The sequence below is a fragment of the Macrobrachium nipponense genome, chromosome 34 (assembly GCF_015104395.2).
Source record: "Macrobrachium nipponense isolate FS-2020 chromosome 34, ASM1510439v2, whole genome shotgun sequence".
Taxonomy (NCBI): domain Eukaryota; kingdom Metazoa; phylum Arthropoda; class Malacostraca; order Decapoda; family Palaemonidae; genus Macrobrachium; species Macrobrachium nipponense.
Genome location: NC_061095.1, coordinates 14,204,317 through 14,227,352, shown reverse-complemented (window position 1 = coordinate 14,227,352; position 23,036 = coordinate 14,204,317). Strand labels below are relative to the sequence as shown.

The window sequence follows — 23,036 nt, the reverse complement described above, 5'->3', positions numbered from 1 at the left end:
TTCACTTTACCTCCCAAATGATATATTTTCATATATGTATCGAAGGGGAATTTTTTAATTGATAATAATTTCGTCCCCCCATGGGGGGACGAAATTATTATCAATTAAAAAATTCCCCTTCGGTACATATATGAAAATATATCATTTGGGAGGTTAAAGTGAATTTAGATATTAAAGGACATTTGTAGCTTGAATTGATATATAAATGGATCACGGTTCGATGTGATAATTATTCATATATATATATATATATATATATATATATATATATATATATATATATATATATATATATATATATATATAGGTTAATTTATCTTATGAGCACACGCAGGTAGCTGATATGAGTGGTTAAGAAAATTGAGGAGATTGACAAATGAAAATTTAGAAATAACAAGTTATTCCTGTCACACCTGGAAATTTTGCATAGGGAATTTCCACATCTCGATAAGAAACTGCTTTTACTTCACAATGTTAACTCAGTGAGCCGTAAAGAGAAAAATTAATGTAAGAAGATCTTTCTCCTCTAGATAGAGAACGGGATATGCTGTAATTCAGGTCCACAATAATATTCAGTGGGGAATAATGTTGATTTTATGAAAACGTTATAAAATGGACACTATTCACCACTGAATATTATTGCAGTATTTAGAGGGTCTCCTTATTTTTTGTAGTGAATGTTTATTTTTTCGAGTGAATAAGGCAATATATGTTATTTTTGAATTCACACTGTAGAAAGCAGCAGTGTTGCCTAAGATAATGCTAAGAATTTCCACCCTAAAATAAGGTATGCATCCGTGCAACAGAACTTAATCAGTATCTATAGCTTTGTACAATACATTGACATTGCGTAACATTATTTCCGATATAAAAACTTGGCCAACCATTGCAGTTTTCTTCCTTCTTACTCTTGCTGTATTTGTTCATTTCTACACGTGTAGAAATCTGACGTGAAGGGAAACTATTCTATAATACCACAACTCTTGGTATACCCTTGAACGGTACACGGATAATAATTGATCGTAGCATGTCATTTGTATCCTCTGCGTCTTGTACTCTCTCTCTCTCTCTCTCCTTTTTTTTGTGGAAGTGTCTCCAATGCCATCGCCAAGGTCACCAATAAGAACTCTGAGTCTTAACAGAACGGGGATTCTTCTTCTTACAATCTCAATACAAGACTACAGATTTTATCCTCTGCCAGAACTCATCCCTTGAAGCGAAAATTTATTTTATCATTATTCAGTCACTGTTTGTTTATTGATGTTGGACTGACCTAGTATGAGGTAAATACGCAATTTTACGTTTATTGATTTTCAAAATATCTCTAAATTTATACAACAGTTTAAAGTAACTTCTTTCCTATCGACCAGCTTTTAATTTTACAAATAGCTTAGTATTTGCTCTCCATAGTTTGATGTGAAGAATTATTTTGATCGGTTGATGTTTGTGGGGAATAATGTTGATTTTATAAAAACGTTGTAAAATGAACGCTATTCACCACTAACAAAGGTTGGCATCTTGGCGTTGTTATACATTTCTGGTAAGGTCTCGGTAAAGTGGGAGTATACGAATTGTTGCTCTTGTTTATCAGTAAATCTTTGTAGTACCGGTTCTACCCATTGGCTTAATTTGGTTCGCGTGGTGCGCAGCGACAAACTCGCTTGGTTAGGTTTTGTTTATGCTTTTATTTATTGTAGGTTGGATGAGAATTACATTCTCTCTCTCTCTCTCTCCTCTCTCTCTCTCTCTCTCTCTCTCTCTCTCTCGTTCCGTTCTCGAACCGGACGAGTATAGGACGAATGGACGTGTTGTCTAGATCTAGTAGTTGACAATTTTGCTTCCAAAATGTAAACCAAGAAAACACGAGGACCTCGATGAGGTAATCCGAACTTCACGAGATTCAAACCACTCGTAAGATAATCTCTAGGTGAACATGAGAAAGAGGCTCGATTTGTGGCAGACATCAATTGGGGGTGTTGGGGGTTGGAAGACGTCTTAAATGTCAAGAATATGCACTGGAAGTGCAAATCATTTTTCTGCATTCGAGTTAACCCATTAACGGTATTTGGTTAACATTACATCATAACCGATCCTGTTATTGACAACGGTACGCTTCGACGTGTCAGAAAGAATGTAGGTGAAGTCGTTTCCTTCTGGTTGTCTCCACCCAATTCTGCCTTTTGAAACTTTTTGTCTCTAGGTGCGAATTCTGACGTTTTTCCAGTTAACTCTTTTAATTGCACCGTGCTTTTAGGTTATTCTTTGGAGAATGTAGCATAAGTGTTACCATTTCTTTTAGTTCTTACTCATGGCAGTTATTAATTAAAATATATGGTACTTGTTTATTACATATAAATATACGCGTATATCTGCTTTCCATTTGAATATCATTGATTTACGTAACTTCGTTATTTTTATGCATTTTACAATACCTGTTTGGGTACTACATGTCGTAAAAACATGCGTGTTAAATTAACGGGCTTTTTGTCATGTTTAATGTGTTCGTTCACACTGATATATATTAATAAACTTTCAAGTGTTGTTTCCGACTCACATATGTTAGTTTTTTTTTTTTTTTTTTTCTTTGTTGCAATTGGTACTTTGTCATTTTTCTCTCACCACCTAATACCCCTGAAGGCTCTACTCTATATATGCGGATTTTTTCCTTGTGTGTTTTTATTATAGTTTTCACAGACGCACGAAACAGGTGTGAGATTAGAGAGAGAGAGCAGTTCAGAATTTTTTAAAATAATGTTTATCACTTTGTTTGGTAATTAGAAACTTCTGCTAAAGGATTAAAAAAAATTAGAAAGTGAATTTTAAATTAGTGTTGATGGAGAAAAATGTGAGTGAGTCTTGTACCAGGGACGTGAAACAAATACGGTGGAAGAGGTAATAACAGAAATTAAATTTAAAATCTTAAAGCATATGGAATTTCGTGACTGAACGGAATTATAAAACGAAGCTAAAGGTATTGAGAGGCTTGAATAAAATTGACGAACAAAGCGTAGAGATGTAGGTGTAGATATAATGAAATGAGGAGGTCAGTCGGCTAGATTAATAAATATCAGGATGTAACGTATGGGAGATATATAGGTAAAAGAAATAACAGATGTTTTATGGGAGGGATATCAGGAACAGAATATACAGAAAGTAATGTTTAGGAGAGGCTTCAGCAAAAACAAATTTCAGAAATGATGCATGGGAGCCAGATCAAGGAAAAGAAATTGTCATTGGAGTTTTTCTAATACTAATAGCACGGGAGGGAATACGAACGAGGAAGGATTACAGAGGGAACAATGAAGGGTCTTTTCTGCCCTTCACTGGGGATCGTGACATCTGCTAGTTGCTTCACCAATTCCGCAGATCTTTCTGGAATGTTTTTTCTTTCTTTTACTCGTTTGTGTGTGTTATGTGTGAATTACTTTCCCAGGAGATTTCCATATTCTCTCACGGCAAATACTCTTCAATGGACGGGAGTGTTTATATCTTTCTGGTTCCAAGAAATTCTTTAGCGAATCCACTGCAACTCAGTAAACCTTAAGGAAGATGAAAAAATAGTGGATGGAAAAAGGATGGGGCTTGAGATAGAGAAGTTATTGAAACTTGCTCTAAACCTCTTCAGGTCAAGGTCATGGGATTTTTAAGTATTTACTACTTTATTCCATATGTGTCTAAACAGACAAGGCTCAAGCAGTTTCTGTTACTGTTATAAACTCCATAAGCGAAAGCGATATGGAGGAGAACCACCCTATCTAACCACACAGAAATTGAAAGTTTTTCTATTTTTTTTTTTTTAATATCGTAGCTGTCACTGATATATGTTGTGGTGGATTCTCTCTCTCTCTCTCTCTCTCTCTCTCTCTCTCTCTCTGTATGTATGTGTGCGTGTGTCGATTTAAACATTGAATTGTGTACCTAGTATTTAGACGATTGTTGTGTCTGTGTGTGTTCTTTGCTCTGTCAAAGTATATCCTATCAGAATGGGAGGACCCTTACTATAATAGACAATCTTCATCCAACTGGGATGAAACCATTCATAAGAGCTCTCTCTCTCTCTCTCTCTCCGCTCTTCTCTCTTCTCTCTCTCTATCTCTCTCCTCTCTCTCTCGTCTCTCTCTCTCTCTCTCTCTCTCTCTCTCTCCAGATAGATAAGACTGACAGGTGTCAGAGCCTCAACGTACAGAGCGCATAGCGTGATATTTGCGTGGCGGCGAGGAAGATAGAAGGATGTAGCAGATGGCCGAAAGGCTTGTGGTCTAGTGGTGGGGTTGGGGCGGGGGGAATGGTCTGATGTTGGAGGTGGAGTAGTCTTACTCTTGCTTTACTTTCATAGTTCCGACAGGACCGTGGATGTTCCATTACGATATCTCCTTGTTCTTTGTTGGAGTTTATATCGCCTTTGTCTCTTCATCATATATTCCGTTCGTCCCATATTATTGTAAAGACATCCCTTGGTTTCTTTGTTGAGGGAGTTCCATATATGTTTCTTTCGTGAACTTTGCTTTCACAGTTCTTTATCTTGTTTTACCCTCGACTACCCCACATTGACTTAATGCGTTCGTACCTACGTTCCCAGACGTAAAACTATTTCTGAAAAATATTCTTGCGCGGATGTTACCCGGAAAATTTCAGACCACCTCGTGACTTACTATTCTATCATGCCCCGAGTTTTTTTTTTTTTTTTTTTTTTTTTTTTTTTTATTTTCTGCGCGCGATGGTAAAGAAACCGAGACGAGCATAATTACCCAAATCAAGCTAGGTCACGGTGGTAGTATTTTTACAAACTCGGCTTCGTGAACCTGGGGATGTTTAAGAACCCGGAAACGTGAAATTTCCAGAAAGAGTGGATATCGAAGTATTGCAGAACCGTGCCTCTATTGCTTAGCTTAATGAAGATGTATATATAATCGGGATTTAACTGGAGGAATTTCTGACCATTTTGGTAGTGTGAATCATTGTTCTTTATAAAAGTAGTCTGATGTTTTTAATATTTTATTTAAACTGGAAACAAGATGAAAACTAGTCCAGACGATTCTTCCATCTCGTGTCTTCATACCCTTCCCCCATCTTGTGGGCGGCATGGGCGACAGTCGCTGGGCTTGGGGCAAGAAGTACTTTCTTGTACCCGGTAGATATTTTTGTACCTTTACCGGGTACGGTAAAAAAAAAAAAAAAAAAAAAAAAAAAATCTTGAAATTTGTTAGTAAAAAATTTAATTTTTTTTCTTGTCTGGGGTACATCAAAGACTGCGACATTTCATCTAGTGAAGTTATCGCTGTTTGATAAAAATGTATAAGTTGCTGTAGTAAAATCATACATCTGAGCAGGATATCATGCGCATAATTTGTTATTTCACCTCAGGTAGAGGTCAGATTAAGCAGGTAAACGGATATCACGGCGATATTACTCTCTTTTTTCTGCATTCGTATTCGTCAATGGTTTGCTTCATACTTTTAAGTTTTGATATTCTTTGCTTTGAATTGTTCCAGATTTCTTTTTCTTCTCCCAGAGAGAGAGAGAGAGAGAGAGAGAGAGAGAGAGAGAGAGAGAGAGAGAGACTGTCGAGTGTCACAAGGTGGGTGGGGGCTTCTCCTACCTCCGTTTTTCTCTTCCACTCAGAACCCACTTATGGTTTAAGTGGGTCCCGTCCCGTTCTCACCAGATCAGATGAGGTCATATGGTTAGTCCATCCCTCAAGAGAAAACTCCTCATAAACGCTTCTCACGTTAAATTTTGTATGAATTTTGTAAATATGCGTGCGCGCGCGTGTGTGTGTGTGCAATCGTAAATACGAGCTATTTGTCGAAACCAAAGTCGAAAAGCCGGGAATCCGGATACGTTTGGTCCTCATGATAGGTCATTTCCGGAGCTTCTGCTCTTTGTTCTGTTACCTGGAGATCCGTTCCGGGGAAATTGTAACACCCAACGGGAAGCGGCGAGCTGCTTTCCTTATTGAGTTAGACTTAATAAGTTTTATCTGAAAAGGTATAAATATACGGTTGCTGAGAGTTCAGGATTTCTCCTGCCAACTTCGGGAGGCTTGATCGTCATGGTAAAGAATCATTTGTATGTAGCTTTTTTTTTTTTTTTTTTTTTTTTAATAAACCGAAACCGAGAGGGATGTAGGAATATGAATATTATACAGTATAGTCAAGAGGTTGGACTTTGCATTTAAAAAAAATGTACATGAAACTATGAACATGTTAATGGAAGCATCGTCAAGTAGGTTTCCTTAAGTAAATAAAAAAGAACTTTTTTTAAAATCATATTTAATTATTCTGCTTACCATCTGTTGGCAGTGCTAAATAGTGAAAGCTAAGATATTTTTTTTTCACATTACTTTTTTTTTTCTTTTTTGGTCGCTGGTCTACAGTTCTGCGTAGACATTGTGCCCATGTGTATGTCGTTCTTTATATTTTTCCTGGGTTCCTGAAGGATGGCTTTTATTGCCTTGGGGTTATAATTCTTTACGACCTAGTAGACTCGGTCGTCTGTCCGGTTTGGTTCTTCTCTGTCTCCTCTTTCCACGAGATAATCCTCACTCTCTTAGGAGTTTAAAGTTATGAATTATATTATAGTCTATATATTATATATATATATATATAGTATATATATAGATATATTTATATATATATTTATATATATATATACTATAATATATATATATATTATTATATCATTATATTATATATACAAACACGGAAGTTTGCCTTTATTTATGGATTCATCATGTTCTAAATTTTCGTCACACACACTTTCATCATAAAGCCATTCGTCGTCCAATTAGAGTTGACTTCAGAAAATGAACTAGAACGATCACTGCTACCTTCAATATTCACCCTTTCAACTTCTGAATCTTGACTAACCGACCGCTTTAGAAAACTTCCACGACATAGGACGCCCCATTCGCTTACACTAAAGGCCTCCTCCTTCAGTGCATTGAATCCCCCTTGGATACTGCCCCTTTCGCCTCAAAACTTGCTCTTATCCTAACGCTTCCTGGATTCAGAATATATCAAACCCTAATGGAGAGTTAAGAGCGCAAGCATCACTTTACCCATAAAACTTTTAAGTGCTTTAAACGTTTATCCTTTACACCAACATCCTTAATTTGCTCTGTAGAAGCTGATACGTTGTCTTATTATTGTAATGTTAACCCTACTATATACACTCCCAGAAACACTTTCTAATGTTATATCTCTTTTCCAAACGTCTTTACCACCTTCTGCTTAAACGAAAATTATACATATTAAAATTTTTATATTAGGACATTTTGCTATTCCAGTTGTACTCGCTTATATTCCCATCCACTTTAGGTATCTTTCCCCTTTTCAGCTTGTCATTAACTGCAGATAACCTCTTAAATCACTCATTCATTGTCATTAACTGACCTCTTTATATCCTTAACATTAACTCTGCACGACTTCGTTCTCTTCAGAAATTTATCGACTTGCATCTTTTATTCCGAGATCCATTTGCCCATTAACCTTAGTCTCAACACTTACATACTGTACCTTCCTGCTATAAAATAGCTCCAATCCCATCTTGGGTTCGGACGTTGTTCACCCGCTTGTTTTTATTCCTAACTTTTTTCCCTCTCTCACTTTATAATTACTCTTATGTTGAATTGTCTCGTATACGTCTTTGCTTTTTGCATACAACTGCACCCCAGTCTCCTTTTTTTCCCTAAATCTCTCTCTCTCTCTCTCTCTCTGTATATATATATATATATATATATATATATTATATATATATATATATATTATTATATATATATATAATACATTCATACAGAGAGAGAGAGAGAGAGTTCGGAAATTTCCAGAGGAAAAGAGGTAGAGTATAATAATATCGATGCCTGAATGTGGAAAAACACTGTACCCTCCAGTTCCCATCTTACTGATGATGATGAGCACGGCGTACCAAAGATAATGATGGCGGCAGTGAGAACGCTGCTTAACCCAGATGAAAGGAATGAAATCGCCTGAGAGTATCTCCCCCTCCGGTCGTCGGGAGATTTGCCGTCGTCTTCTATGCATCTCCAGAAATCTTCCCAGACTTAAGTACGGGCTAATTATGCTCCATTTAAGAAGGCGGATATCCGGTCGACTTCATTTGTTTGAGAAGCTTTTATCTCTCTTTCATTTTTAGATTTGGATTAAATTTTAAGTTACCGTGGCATTGTGAAGTTATTATTTTTATGTTTGGGGATGTGGGAGACATTTGTGAACGTAATTTTCACTTAAAAGAAAAAAAAAGACAAATTCCACTTTTAGTAGAAACAGGAAAGCAGTGCTCAACTTTCGTCTACTCTTATATCTTCCTAGAGTCTCTCCCCAATTTGAAATAGCTCATCAGAGTCTTCAGAAATGAGTCACATTTAAGGAACGGGAGCGAATCATTTTTAAGGAACGGGAGTTAATTCGGGAAGGGTCTTTGTTCCGTAACTAGGACAAATCCACGCCACCGGCCGGTGATGGCCGAGAGGATTTTCTCCCCAAAAGAAAGTTAGGGTTAAGGATGGATCGTGGTTGGTTTAACCAAACCTAGACGTTTTGTCTCTTATTAGAAGGGAGAGTCAGTTATGTGAATTTTTCGTTCTTTTATCATTCTTATGGTTGGCTTTTATCTTTACACACATATTAAATATAATGACTCCATTGATGTTTCCTGACAATATAAAGACATTTCATTAAAAATGTATCCTCAATCATATTTTTAGACGAAACGTTTATATCCTTGACGTCCCTCTGTCCCGTTTAGTAACTCATCTAATTAAGTATTCCGTTGAAACTGTTTCAGTACAGATTCTATATTTAACGGCCTCCTTTGTGACGAACCGCATTACCGGATGAATAGATTAATTACACTCCTTTTTGTTTTCATAACCATGATTCTCTCTTAATACGCTATGCTAATGACACCCATGTTTTGTCGGGCTGTCCTCTTAGCAGTGTCCCTGGGTCTGTATTTTAACTGATGGTATGTCACTGACCATCAGGGTCACTTTTTACAGAATACCGAGTTATAAAAGGCAAAATTTTTAGCTCGCTTGACCTGATAGTGGGTAAACTTTTCATATTTTAAACTTCTCTAAACTACACAAATCATTCTTGGGCAAAGGAGATTCAATCTGGATCGTTGAGCAGCATTGCCCTCTTCCAAACTAAGATAATTAAGAGCTATTATGAGTATGGAAGGGTCAAATAAAAAGTTCCCAACCAGAGGTAATAAACTCAAGTAGAGGATTCATATATGTATTGAGAAGTTCAAGTTTGTTGAGACGATTACCCTCGGCCCAAACTAAGTTCACAATACGCGTGCAAAGACGTACACAGTAATTTAGCAAAGGAAAGGTCTGTAACGATTCTCAACAGTAGGAGGGTTAATTAAAATTTGTTACCGATATGCAGTGGTCCTCATTGAGTGTAGATTATTCAAGATTGCTGAAACCGCCGCGTCCTGGGGGTCACAGTGATTATATTGTGTGTTGTATTAGAAAAGTATTTTATAGTAATTCTAGGACGAATAGTCAGTCACCAAATGTAAAAACTAAAGCAAACATATGCTGTTCCTCACATGAAAGTAATAGTGCGTCATGCAGTCAGTCGTTCCACGATTACCTATTTTACAAACAACGACCTGTGATACGGGCGATGTAATTGCGCTCATTTCTTTGTTATCAAACCTCATTAGAATTTTTCAAATACCGTAAACATCTACAGTTGCTTCACATATACCTTTACTATCTCTCTCTTATCTTTCACAGTAGACGGATCAATTTCCCCTGCCAAACGAACTGTACGGAAAGTATGCCCTCTTTAACACGAAAAGTAGTCGATGGTGACCGGGTTTTTGGAACACCTGTCGAGCTTTTGAAATTATTCGAGCTTGGCGCTCACCATAAATAGCGCCTTTTCTCCTGGAGTCTACATTTAACCCAAAGTAGAAGTCTGGAAATTATCTGGAACTGAGCATTAAAGCAGTGCCTAGAACAACAGCCCCCATCATCTGCCAGGCGGGCCATGACCGATATTTTTCAATGTCAGCAAATAGTTGCCATACTTCCCTGGCTATTGTGAGGTGGTGCATGATCAAGCCCCCAATATTTTAGGTCCGCTCTCGGTTGTATTTACGCACGTTCGTGTCAATGTTTGCAAGACAGAATGTATGGACGGATGAATAGGGATTGGGGTCATACTTCGAAGGATTGGGGTCAAGAAAAACATTAAGAATACCCACTGTAATATTGTGGAATAAAGGTATTATTATTATTATTAATACTGGAATGGCCTATCAAACAGTGATGGCGAGAAGCTGAGACGTGTTAAATGTTTTAACATGTTATGCTGCAAAAGAGCTATTTAAAACAGAAGTTAAACAGAGACGAGAAAGTGTGTGTATATATAAAAATGTTGTTACAACAGATTTCCATCTAATAAAAGGAGCCCATAAAAATGCCAAATTATAGAGAAAATACTATATTTCAGAGACTGCTGTCTCTCTCTTCAGAAGAGAGACAGCAGTCTCTGAAATATAGTATTTTCTCTTTATAATTTAGCATTTTTATGGGCTCCTTTTATTATATATGTGTATGTATGTGTGTATATATAAATATATATATATATATATATATATATATATATATATATATATGATATATATATAATAATATATATTATTATACACATATATCTATATATATATATATATATTATATATATATTAATCATTGTATATGTCTGTATATTTATTTATTTGTTTAATGTCTTGGCTTCCTCCCCATTCTTGATAAAAGAGTGACTGTTAATGTTCTCATAATTTTTCAGTGCAACACACAGCAAGAGACTGAAAGAACAAGTCGCACTCGAATTGCAGTTTGTGAACAGCAACTTGCAGCTCTTGAAGGAACAGCTGGCCGAGCTCAACAGCTCCGTAGAAATATACCAAGGAACTACGTAAGTGTTCACAGTTCAGTATTACCTTGTATGATTTAAAGCAATATATGTATATATTTTTTCATATATATGCCCTTTCCCTTTTTTATATTTAAGAAAGCTTCGTCAATGCAGCTGTGTTTACTCATGAAACTGATACAGGTAGTACTTTTATGTTTGAAGTGTTTACTTGACACAATAATATCTCCCTGCTCATGTTCTGCAAATTTGTTTTGTCTTCAGGTGTAAAGGTGTCATGCCCATGATCCCTTTGGGTCTGAAAGAAACAAAAGAAATCAACTTCAGAGAACCCTTCAAAGTAAGTGAAAATTTCAGTTTCGTAACATATGGTAGTGGAGTTTTGAAACCGGACATCTCAAGATTGCAACTGTCAATTATGATTGCAAATGCACTTTGTATTATCTCATATTGGACCTTTGGTTGATTATGTACGATACCTGCAAAATATCAAATCACATTTTTTCACTAAAATCCTTATTTATTTTTTCAGGACTTTATCTTGGAGCACTACAGTGAAGAGTCAGATAAATATAATGAAGCCATCACAGAATTCATGGAGTTGAGGGAGGTAGGTTACATTGGAGAATAATATTGCAATGGAGGCTTATCCAGGGTGGCTCTCGTTTATATACCTATTTCAGTTTGGAGTTTTTGTTAAATATGTATGTCACAGTGCCATTCCAATTGAGAACAAATTTCACTATATGTTTTGTAAGTTTGATAATGATTATGTCAGGCATAATATACATTGTTCTTCTGATCTTTGAGCTCTTGAGTGTCAAAGGTTAAGACACGAACGATGCTGGATAATAAAAGACATTAAAATATACGACATGGGAATAAATTTTTATTGTAGTAAGGCAAAAGTGCTGTTTTCTCCACTTTGGGAATATTCTCATGCATCGAGCTTCATATTCTCAAATTCTTATTCATACTTTCCAGGCCATGAGAACCCCAGAGCGTGATGAGTCTGGAGTAGCTCTTCTTTTTGAATACTTCAACCAGCTTTATTTCATCGACAGAAGGTTCTTCCCTCCCGACAGGTCGCTTGGAATATATTTTGAATGGTAGGTTCACAGTAGTTATATCTTTATCTGAAATAATATTCTAAACCATTTTCAGAGTATTTTAAAACTTATATAGTTGAAGGTGCGGGGTAAGGTTATCGTATGTAATTTTCATTTCGATTGAAGTGATTTAATTTAACATTCGTTGACAGGTATGACTCTCTCACTGGAACTCCAAGTTGTCAGAGGACTGTTGCTTTCGAGAAAGCTTGCATTCTCTTTAACCTGGGATCTTTGTACACCCAACTGGGAGCGCGTCATGATAGAACTTCAGCCAACGGATTAGATGCTGCCGTCAACAATTTTCTGAGAGCTGCTGGGATGTTCCAGTACCTACATGACACATTTACAAATGCGCCATCAAAAGATCTTAGTCCAGAAGTACTTGATATGTTAATAAGATTAATGCTGGTAAGTTAAAGCACTTGTTTAAGCACATTCTTTAACAGATTTGGTAATAAAAAAATTGACTGAGGTGTCTTAAACAAAATGATTTGTCTTGTAGTAGTTATTTTCCTCGGCCCAATTGCTTTTTAATTTTTTGTAGTACATTGGTAATTCGGAACATAATAATAGAATGCTGTATTATCACAGTAGTAGAACACAGTAATAGAATTTTAGTGCAATTTGATTACTGTCATGATATATATATTATGTCAAGCTCACATAAGGTTGGCAATTCAAAAGTGTGGAGTATGTGTTAATCTTTTAGTCACTAGCTTTTTGTCCATGTTCATATAAAGATATATACTGTAACAAAAAACACTGTGTACATAATTACCTTTTCATTGTGAAATTTTACAGGCTCAAGCACGCGAATGTCTTCACGAGAAAGCCTTATTGGGCCACAGTGAGGACATGGAGACTGTCATTGAACTGGCACAAGAGGCTGCACATGTTGCTCAAGAATATGCGCAGGTATGTTGTGAACATATTAAGTGGAAGATTGGATATATTTGTTACAGGAATAGCAGTTGATTTAAACAAATCTGTTATTATAGATTTTAATATTTTGTGATAGCCATGTTCTGCAAAGTAACAAGATATTTATATATAAAATTTATCATTTATATTTACATAATTTATTTGCTGTATTTATTTCACCTCTCACATGCATACTATTCATTTCCTCTAGGTTTTGAAAACAATATCTGGTCCTTCTGTAAAAGACTATGTGCCAGTTTCTTGGATAAGTATGATTCACATAAAAGCAGACTACTACAGGGGTTGTGCCCACTACCATGTAGCAGAAGCATTGCTCACCCTACCGATAAATTTAAAAGATGAAGGAGCCCTTGACATGCGTGTCCAGGCTGCTTTACAGTATGTCCATCAACAACCACAAAATACAAGTACAACTTTAGACATAACTGTCCCTGTGAATCGACGCGAACGTACCCTTCTCGGTAAGTGCAAACAACTTCATTTGAGAATTTAACGTAAAAATTATCTGAGAAAAGTAAGAACATTTTATTAAAAAAAAGACAAATCTTTGTTGTAGACTTGCCAGGCTTCTTATTGCACAAATCAAACAGACGTAAGCCAATACAGAAATTCATTTTTGCCATATATAATTTTTTTTTTTTTAAACATTAAACCTTAGTAGTCCACTTTACCATATTATAACTATATTGATAATTAGCCCTTATATTGAAGAAATATTTAAATCATTTATTTATCGTATCTTTCTTACCCCTACCCCTTCTTATTAAGTTATCCTATACTCACCCCTTTTTGCCCACCTCAAATCTTCATTTGGTTTTATTCATTTTGCACACTTTCTTGTCAACTCCCAAACTCCCCATTTACTTGTAGTAAAATAAATATATAGGGTTCTTTATATTAAAGCACTTGTAAACATAAAAATTTTTGTTTGCAGTTTTCTGAAACTGCATAGTATTGAATGTCCTACTCGTGTCAGATTGTACGACATTTTACTGTTCCCCTCCACTTATCAGTAATTCCCCCGTGTTCATCACTTGCTGTTTCCACCCAGTAGAACTTTGTTTCATTTATAGAATTGATATTACTGGTTTTATGTATTCTGTTATCAAATTACTTTTATCATGTTTGGTACACTCTTGGAATTTATTAGTTAAAATTGTACAGTAATGTACTTGAGTTGTGCTAATGATTGCCTGAAGTCTGGATGTTTCAGACTTAGGTGGAGGATAATTAAGTAACAGCGTTTTTCATAAATTTAGAATACTTTAGACAATAATGGAGGAGTAGCACGTAGCAAGATGTGCAAGTTGGGCATTTTCACTTATTCACTAATTCATCACTGACTTTAGGTCTGGCTCATTGTCGTGAGTCGGTTTTAGTCCATGAGGAGGCAATGCGACAACATAGAATGTGTCGAGACCTGAAAAAGAAGACAGCATTAACCGATGTATTACACTTTGGCCATGAGACTGCTATTCATCTTTTAGACCTATATGAAGAAGAGGAGGATCTGTTGAATGTATTAGATCCACCACCAATTGCTCGTAAGTATATGTTGTTGCCACTAAATGTTTTTCAGCATTTGGCTGATTGGCATATGAAAAAATGAATTTTTTTTTTTTCTTAATTATTATGAGGAAATAAATTCCAGGTGCATATGGTACCAATTTCATTAACTTACATGGATTTATTTGTAACCAAACAAGGATACCCTAATTAGTTTACTGCAGTGATTATTATTTTTAGGTTGGAGACATTATTTTTTTTACTTTGTACCATTTCAACACTTGCACAAAACACTTCAAAGTTATATGATTAGACATTATTACTGGAATTGCTACAGATACCTATCATTAGTATATGAAAATATGGATATCATAAATCATTCAAGCCAGTGAATTTTAAGTTATGTATCATTTCAAAAGTTTTCAAGAAAAATTCTATAGAGAAGATAAGAGCTAATTTTTCTTTTTTGAAAGCGATGAATTAATTTCATATACGTGTATGGGGAATCAAATGACTGCTGCTAAATCCAAGTAGTGGGTGTTTTTTAAATTTTTTTCTTAAGGTTTGGCTTTACCTCTGTAATTTTAATCACATTTCAGATTACAGAGTAAATAATCATATTCACTTTCTTACAGCTGCTACAAAAATACAGCTTTCTCTAACTGCTCCGGACTTTTCACAACACCGCGTGGAGGATGTTTTCAAGTTGCTAGGACCTGTAGCTGTGTTTTCAGCTAAACATCAGTGGTCAGCACCTCGTCCAATCTTGCTTAAACGAACTCCTACTCAAGGATTTGGATTTTCTGTGAGAGGAGATGCACCAGTTGTCATTGCTGGAGTAGACAGAGGCAGCTTAGCAGAGGTATGTAACATGGAAATTCAGTTATTATATCATTCATCTTACCTTTAAGAATGAACCTGTTTCAGCTTCAGGTAAACTACCCTTTGTCTCAGTTTAGTTAAATGTACTTTCTCTTTCACAATAGACATCATGCAAATCATGAGCCACTAAGGATTAAGAGAGCACAGCATTTGGTGTACTCCATTTTGCCTTAAATATTGTACATTGTGTGTGTGTGTCCTGCATGAGTGGGGTTTTGACTCCCATAGGTAGTAGCTTGCTTTGATATCAAGTATAGGGTTCTTTGCTACTCTGAACATTTGTTTCAGTTCACTAAGTCTGGAATTACTACTGTGCTTGATACCTCCGCTATTGTGGTCTAGACTAATGTAAAAGATAGTTTTTGTCTTCTTTAGGTTTCTTCCTTTGCTAAAACCCCTCTTCAAGTCCTCACTCACTGTCATGCTTTGAAATCCTTTGCCTTCTTGACCTTCTATCCCTCCCTACCAGGTTTTACCCTAGCTATTTCATTCCTTCCTCCTCCTCACCACATGCCTAATCCATCTTAACTCTCAACACTCAGTATAAATTTTACCACTGGGTCTTATAAGTTCTTAATTTTCCTATCTCACACACAGCTTATTTGGCAGTCTTTTGTCACTAACTACCCCTATCACCTCACTCCATAAAATTTAAGCATACAGACAGTAAAAACAGGGGTGAATGGTTGAGATAGTGCACTGAAATAATTTTGTTCTTCACCATTCCTCATCTGTGTAACAGAGATTAGTGAATTAAAAGATTTTCTCGTACCAATGGCAACTGGTGTACTGTATATAAAAGAATTGTATTTTAGAGCTCTAGTAATAAATATTATTGTAAGCTTGTAATATTAATGGAAAATTGAAAATTTCAGAGAGCTGGTATGAATGAAGGGGATTTAGTGGTTTGCATTGGAACCAGAGATGTGAAGTGGTTACCTCATGATGAGGTGGTTGACCTTATTCGCAATGCTGGTAACACACTTAATCTTACCCTTGTTACTCCGTGCGACAAAACATTCTACAAATTACCGAAGGTAAGTGTTTGTTCGTCTTAAGCGTTGCCATAACTATAAATTCAATATAACTAACCTGATAATGCCTCCAGCACATTGGTTCCAAATTAGCATACAGAACAATGAATATTTCCATATTTTTGTAAACAAGTGTATTATGATTAAGCATATACACAGTTGAAATATGAGCACTTACCTGGAAGACTTGTAAATAATAAACTGACGAAAGTCATAATAAATAAACTGGTTACACCTTACACCAAAGCTTGCGATTATGATTGTCAGTGTCACAGATCATACCAGTAGCTCAGATGCTGGATGGTTGTCAAGACTTGACAAGTCACCACCAAACTAACAAACAGTCAATAACTTTTTTAATAAAATGTTTTTTGTATTTATGAAAGCAATCTTCCAAAACCATGTCATGCATATTACATATTCTAATGTGAAATACTTTACTGTCTAAAAATTAGATTAGAGAATATTTTGAAAAATTTTGAAAATGTTTGCCTTGCCTTGCTTTGCAGAGCAAAAGTTTGAAGGATATCTCACCACATTCCACTACTAGTAGTAGTAGTGGAGTCAGTAGTAGTGGCAGTAATGGTGGTAGTAGTAACAGCAGTACCACAAGCAGTAACAGCAGTCAGTATGGGTCAGTAAACAGCTCTTCTTTATCGACTACTAGAGCGCGAGCCAGAGATAACGAGAAACGGAACAGTTGGAATCCCTTCAAGCGGTCCAGGTCACGGGATAAATTAAAGTCAGATTCCTTAACTGACTGCAATGTTATCTTGCGATAGTTCAAAACTGAAATGCTCAAGTTCCTAAGTAGCTTACTTTATAGCAATGCCTTCATGCTGGCATCCATAACACTTTGTCTTTTTATCCACTTCTGAAAGACTGACATATAATATCCCCTGTTATTAAATTTGATTTTTGGTAATGTAACATATAACAAGACAGTTACGGTTATTATAAATCTGCTTTTGAATTTCATGTGTTCTTTGATTTAAAATCCCCTTGAAAGCACTGTACTCATTTACTTCGTAATTTTATTATTATATACACTGTATGTAAGTTGTTTTAATTGCATATGGTATACATGTATCACATTTTTTGTGGAAGGAATGGTGTGCCATATATAAATATTGCATATTTGGATTGTTTTTCTTGTGTTCAGTAGCCTACTCAGTATAGGTTACTGTGGCATTAGTTGTAGTCATTTACTTCTTAATACTGCATTGGACTATATTTTCATTTAAGGTACTAGTCACCTTGTAAATCTATGTCTATAGAGTAAACAGAATTTTATGTAAATAAATAATGTATAATTTGTGTCAAGTTTGGAAACAAAATAATGTACAGTACTTAAATGTGGTTATTGTCAATAATGTAGTCTTGCCAAATGTACTGTATTTTTTTAATGTCCCAGTAATAAATGTTATTCCTCTTGAAATTTATAGGGCTATAACTTGAGCTTCGGAAAACCGTCAAAATATTATTAAAGATTAATTTTGAATGCAGTCAGTTCAGATGCAAAATTTTATAAAAATATAATTTACTCAAATTAACAAAACTTCACTATGTCATTTGAATGTTGTGAGGGTTGTATATATATTTCATTTACATTTGAAACAACTGAATTTCCATTGCAAATGTTCTTGTCCAGCTCATGAGCATACTCTTTTGGGGAATTGCACTTGGCAAGCAGAATGAAAAGAAATACAGTAAATTTCTTTTCCTCTATATACAGTATTCAGTGTTTAGAATACCAAAGAATCCTACCATGGGCTAATGACAGAGACATGGCCATGATCATAATACATGCAGTAAATACACTTTACACTCTTGAACCCCACATTTCTAAGTTTTCACCCAGGACGTTGACCAGTATTAGATGAACCATTCATCGTTAGAAAAGTTTTAACTAATTATAACAAGACTTGTGAATAGAAAATTTACAATGCTTTTGTTATAAAATTTCCCAAAATACACGAAAATATAAACATTTTTGTTTCCAGTGTACATTCATTACCTTTCCTTGTTATATTTTATTTTCCTAATAAACTTTGTTTTATATATCATTATTTTTCCTTTGTACATATGATGTGTTTATGTATATATGTAAAATATCTGTAAATCAAATGTACTCAACAAAAGCAATGGGACTTTGCCATTGTTAAATTGCTGTAGTTACTAAGTTATTCAGTAACAAAAATTTTAAGTGACCATTGTATGTAACCAATCATGTACATAATAAACTACTGGAAATAAAATCACTATTAATAACCTGACTTAATATAAAAGTAAAAATTTAAGTAAAAATTTTTCACATTTACAGGTGATAAACTAAGTTTACCAAGACTTTAAAAGTGCAAAGTTACAGGTTGTAATGCTGACATACGCTTCTTAATCATATGGAATGCCAACAATGGCGACAATTTTTCTCTCCATATCAGCAAAGTTTACAAGTAACATTCTGCATTACTTTTTATGAAGAAAGCAGGCACAATTGTAAAGGTAACAATGAAAAGTTTGGACATTTAACTACATCCATAAGAATTATGCAAAAACATGCCTGTACTATAACTAACCATAAGAACTATGCAAAAATATGCCTGTACTATTTGTGAAAAAACATAATTTTATATAATGTAACACTAGCTTTTGTACAAACACAACAGAATAGGGTTATATAGTATAGTCACGCTCATGGTCTCAGAATGTCCCCAGATTCACGATGCCTATCAAACAGAAAGAGAGAGAATGGTAATCTTCAGATGAATCCTATGGACATTAAGGTATCAATCAATCCCTTTTCTTGCTTTTCATGTACAGTCGGCCAAACAACTGGTGGCAGAGTTTCATAATTTTTCATTCACCTGCCTGACGCTTGATTAATACCTTATTTATCTATTTTTCTTTTATAAGATGGAAGAAATCTTATGTAATGATGTTAAAAACAGTCTCTGATATCTGTAGAACATCATGTTATGTTATTGTGTAAAACTATTTTCCATATAGCAAAATTGATGTGAACAAAACGAAGTGATAAAAAAAAGTCATATCACAACCACTGATATACATTACCACATAGATAGGAGACACCTATCACTAGTAGTATCGCATAAACATAGTCCTTACATTATCATTTCAATATTAAGTTGAAGGTAGTTTTAACCATTCTCCATTTGTTAAATTTTACAGAAAACATTGGAAACTCACAAAATGCTATCAAACAAAACAAAAAATAAAAAAATCATAACCTAAAAGTGTGAACCAATGCGACCTCACTATTGCTTTTGATGCTGTTATGTGCACGGGAATCTAATGTCAATGTGTCATTTATCAGTCTAAGAAACATCCCTCGCTGAGCGAGAGCCAATTATTGCACTGCATTCTATGCAAGTTCCTGTTGGAAAGATATCAAGAAAGCTTACTATACTGGAGAGAATCATACATAGATGAATCAAATTGTTTAGAGAACGGCAAAGTTTGGAACATGGGCCTAGAGGTGGAACTCCTCGAAGCACCGCAAGAGAGCAAGACAATACAGTAGTGTAAATGTTGCTGAGCAACATTCATTTGTGAAATTTGAATTCAGCGCCTCGGCACGATATTGCTGAACCAGGAATCATGAATAGCTCTATGCCTATGACTGGTACCAGATGAATACTTTACATGGAAAGGAAGAGATTTTTAAAAATACGCTTGAAATCTTTGATAGGTGTTTTATGAATAAGTCTAATGAATAAGCAAACTCACCTTTGATGGATGAGAGATTCACTTAGGCTTACTCTTTTTGTTTTGTTTTTTATCGGTGGCCAGTGAATACCACGGATAGGGAGGGAAACGGTTTCAATGATGCATACATTTTTTCTCTTCAAAACCTAAAGAATACATTTTATTGGGAGATACTTTATTAACATCGGCCTAATCCCTCCATCACTCCTATACAGCACCTCCGCTCCCCTCCACATCTTAGGCGACTCGATCAGACTTTCGCTACAAACACCATCGCATGAAAGCATCACTAATGATAACAGTTATTTTAAAATTCCCCTCGCACAACGGAAGCCTTAATATGCATGCTTATAAAATATTTTCAGTTCAAAGATACTTTATCTTTCATTCCCCAAAATATTTGCATACACTCGTGTATGATTGTTGTAGTTGTCAAAGAGCAACCCCTGATTAAAGCAATAGGTTTTATTAAAAAAAAAAACATGAAATAGACTTCACCTTTCAAATTTCTTATCCTTTCAGCTACTTATAATATGCTTATGGTAGTAGGTCTAGCCATACACGTAAAATTAATTTTAATTTCTATTTAGAAGAAACTAATAGCTACAGAAAGATCAACCCAAGAAATCTTTAATGAAAGTAAGTCTCTCTTAATGTATTCGTCAGTTTTGACCCCCACAGCTTTCCAACGTGTCCAGATGAAACAGGGTGATATGCAAGGATTGCGATAAAAAATAAAAGACTGAATTATATTCGTTTGATTATTTTATGATTGGTTTTTTGACTGAATAGCTAGGTCTGAGTAAATTATGTTAAGCAATTTTGTAAAGGATAAGAAAAAAGCTGAACATGGCCAATAAAACAAGGATAACAGGAATAATCAAATAAAGCAGACTTATATAGATATTGTTGATTTAAAAATTCTTTCACATTACATATCCGAGAGAGTAATACTGCTGAAAATAGACCTAGGCTAATCGTGTGAAAATCAGAAGTCAAATTTAGGCCCACTAAATGTGTCATGCAAATTATTTTATTGATCAAAGGACAAAATTTGTTTAATTAAACGTCATTATTAAAGAATGTTAACGCCTTAATTTATTATTTATCGGCTGTACGAGACGAAATAACACCCCAGTGCAGTATGGTACGTTGGGTGAAGACTCGAGCGGAAGCAAAGGCAACTTCAAAATGCTTATGTTGTCACGAAGCTAGAGCTGAGAATAAAATTAGAATTCGTGGACCCATCAGTATATATTTTCCTTACTTTGCAAAATAATTATCTTTAATGCGCTGAATAAGTCAACTCAATTCTAATGTAATTTATTTCAAGTATAGCACCTTTGAAAGGAAATATTATTTATTGTTAAGTAAATAATCTGGCACCTACATATGGCAATATTTCCATAACGAACAATGAATTAAGAAACTACGCCAATTCTTTCGTTGACCGAGAGTACATAGTCCAGAAATGAAGCAGCAAAATCAGTGGGTCTGGGTGAAGGGAACTCAATGGTATGAATGGAAAAAAATAGTTTTAATATTAATTTGATTTCATACAACCACATCAATTATTTATTTCTAGAATCAATTGAGTGCCTACCAAACAGCCATACGTAGTTTCCTAGGAGAGGCAATTTAAGTCTCTAGGACAACCTGATAATGTAAGCCTTCCTGTTATTTGGATTCATTAAAAATTAAAAAAATTGGTTCCTAGAGTCGATAAACACAAAGATGACCATAATCACAAGAAAATTATAACCTGGGAGAAGCTACTCAAATGGCTTCATGCTTTTTCAAATTCTTCACAAGCCTTGAAATGTCAACTTCATATATGAAGTGAGGTCTTAGAGGTGAGAGGTTTTTCATAGCAGACAGTTGCATTCATTAAAGGATACTGTAGAATTTAACCTACAACTTCTAGCAAGCCAAATGGAGCTAGTTCTGAAATGAGTGCAATAAAATGGGTATTAACCCAGTTGACTATTGTCCCTATAACAGATGATTTTTAAAATTTTTCCTCAGTCAAAGGATACGCTCTCTCATCTGTGCTCGAAATTCTTGGATGAGATGTGAGTTTATACACCATTATGAGAATTAATCCTGGAAGGTCCCCTAACATTCTAATTGGGATCTCTTCATGGTTCTGAAGCCCCTTACCAACCTCCCTATAAACCATTTCTAGGGACATCACTGTTGGATTTTACAATGAGGACTATTTTTCTTGATGGTGTCTGCATCTTCGCAAAAACCCTGTGAGATTCATGCAATTACTGGATAAGTCACACACATTCCTGGTGCGTCTTCACTTTGTGTTCGATGCTCATTACGTGATTCAAGGCCTTATCAATGCTCCAGCATTGCTGATATTGAGGGAGTCTTCAGCATGACTACTGGGAGAATAGTTAACTTCCTTTCTGTGTCACAGGTGCCACACCAATCTCCATTCATGATTAACATCTCCTTGCCTGTCTTGATGCCTTTGCAGAAGCTGCTGATATCATTGGAAGACAATAAGAGCGATGGTGCATGATAATTTCTTCTAGGCCATAGTCTGGGTCTGTATTTGAAGTGGCTAACTGGTCACCCAATTCTCCTTGCCAACAGTCACAATCTGCTAACACTGTACTATGATGTTGAATTATACTTCAAAGTATCACTTTCATGGACTCCTAAGGAGGTAGGATGCAATCCGGAACCCCACACTATAATACCACCCAGTCGAATTGGAGGACTGTGATAGAGCAAAAAAAAAAAAAAAAAAAAAAAAAAAAAAAAAGATTTTAACCCTATTTTAGCATAATAACAATCTGAAGAAATCAATAAAAACGAGCCAAAAATCAATTTTAGAATTTTCCTAGCAAAAACTGTTGCTAATTACCAAATTGTACAAAGCACTTGAGTAGAGATAATAT

At 35.3% G+C, this 23,036-nt stretch overlaps 1 protein-coding gene across 4 annotated transcripts in view; it reads left to right on the top strand.

Annotated features, from left to right (window-relative positions):
- The window catches only part of LOC135207923 (rhophilin-2-B-like), a 226,204-nt gene extending 207,551 nt beyond the window's left edge, over positions 1 to 18,653 (top strand). For all 4 annotated transcript variants that reach the window (XM_064239871.1, XM_064239874.1, XM_064239872.1 and 1 more), the window contains 11 exons: positions 10,833 to 10,961; positions 11,184 to 11,259; positions 11,452 to 11,529; positions 11,904 to 12,028; positions 12,181 to 12,439; positions 12,833 to 12,946; positions 13,164 to 13,434; positions 14,323 to 14,517; positions 15,115 to 15,341; positions 16,237 to 16,398; positions 16,905 to 18,653. In XM_064239871.1, coding sequence (XP_064095941.1) covers positions 10,833 to 10,961; positions 11,184 to 11,259; positions 11,452 to 11,529; positions 11,904 to 12,028; positions 12,181 to 12,439; positions 12,833 to 12,946; positions 13,164 to 13,434; positions 14,323 to 14,517; positions 15,115 to 15,341; positions 16,237 to 16,398; positions 16,905 to 17,177 — 1,909 coding nt within the window. In that variant the 3' untranslated portion in view covers positions 17,178 to 18,653. The remainder of the gene's footprint in view (positions 1 to 10,832; positions 10,962 to 11,183; positions 11,260 to 11,451; positions 11,530 to 11,903; positions 12,029 to 12,180; positions 12,440 to 12,832; positions 12,947 to 13,163; positions 13,435 to 14,322; positions 14,518 to 15,114; positions 15,342 to 16,236; positions 16,399 to 16,904) is intronic.
- Positions 18,654 to 23,036: the final 4,383 nt, after the last annotated feature.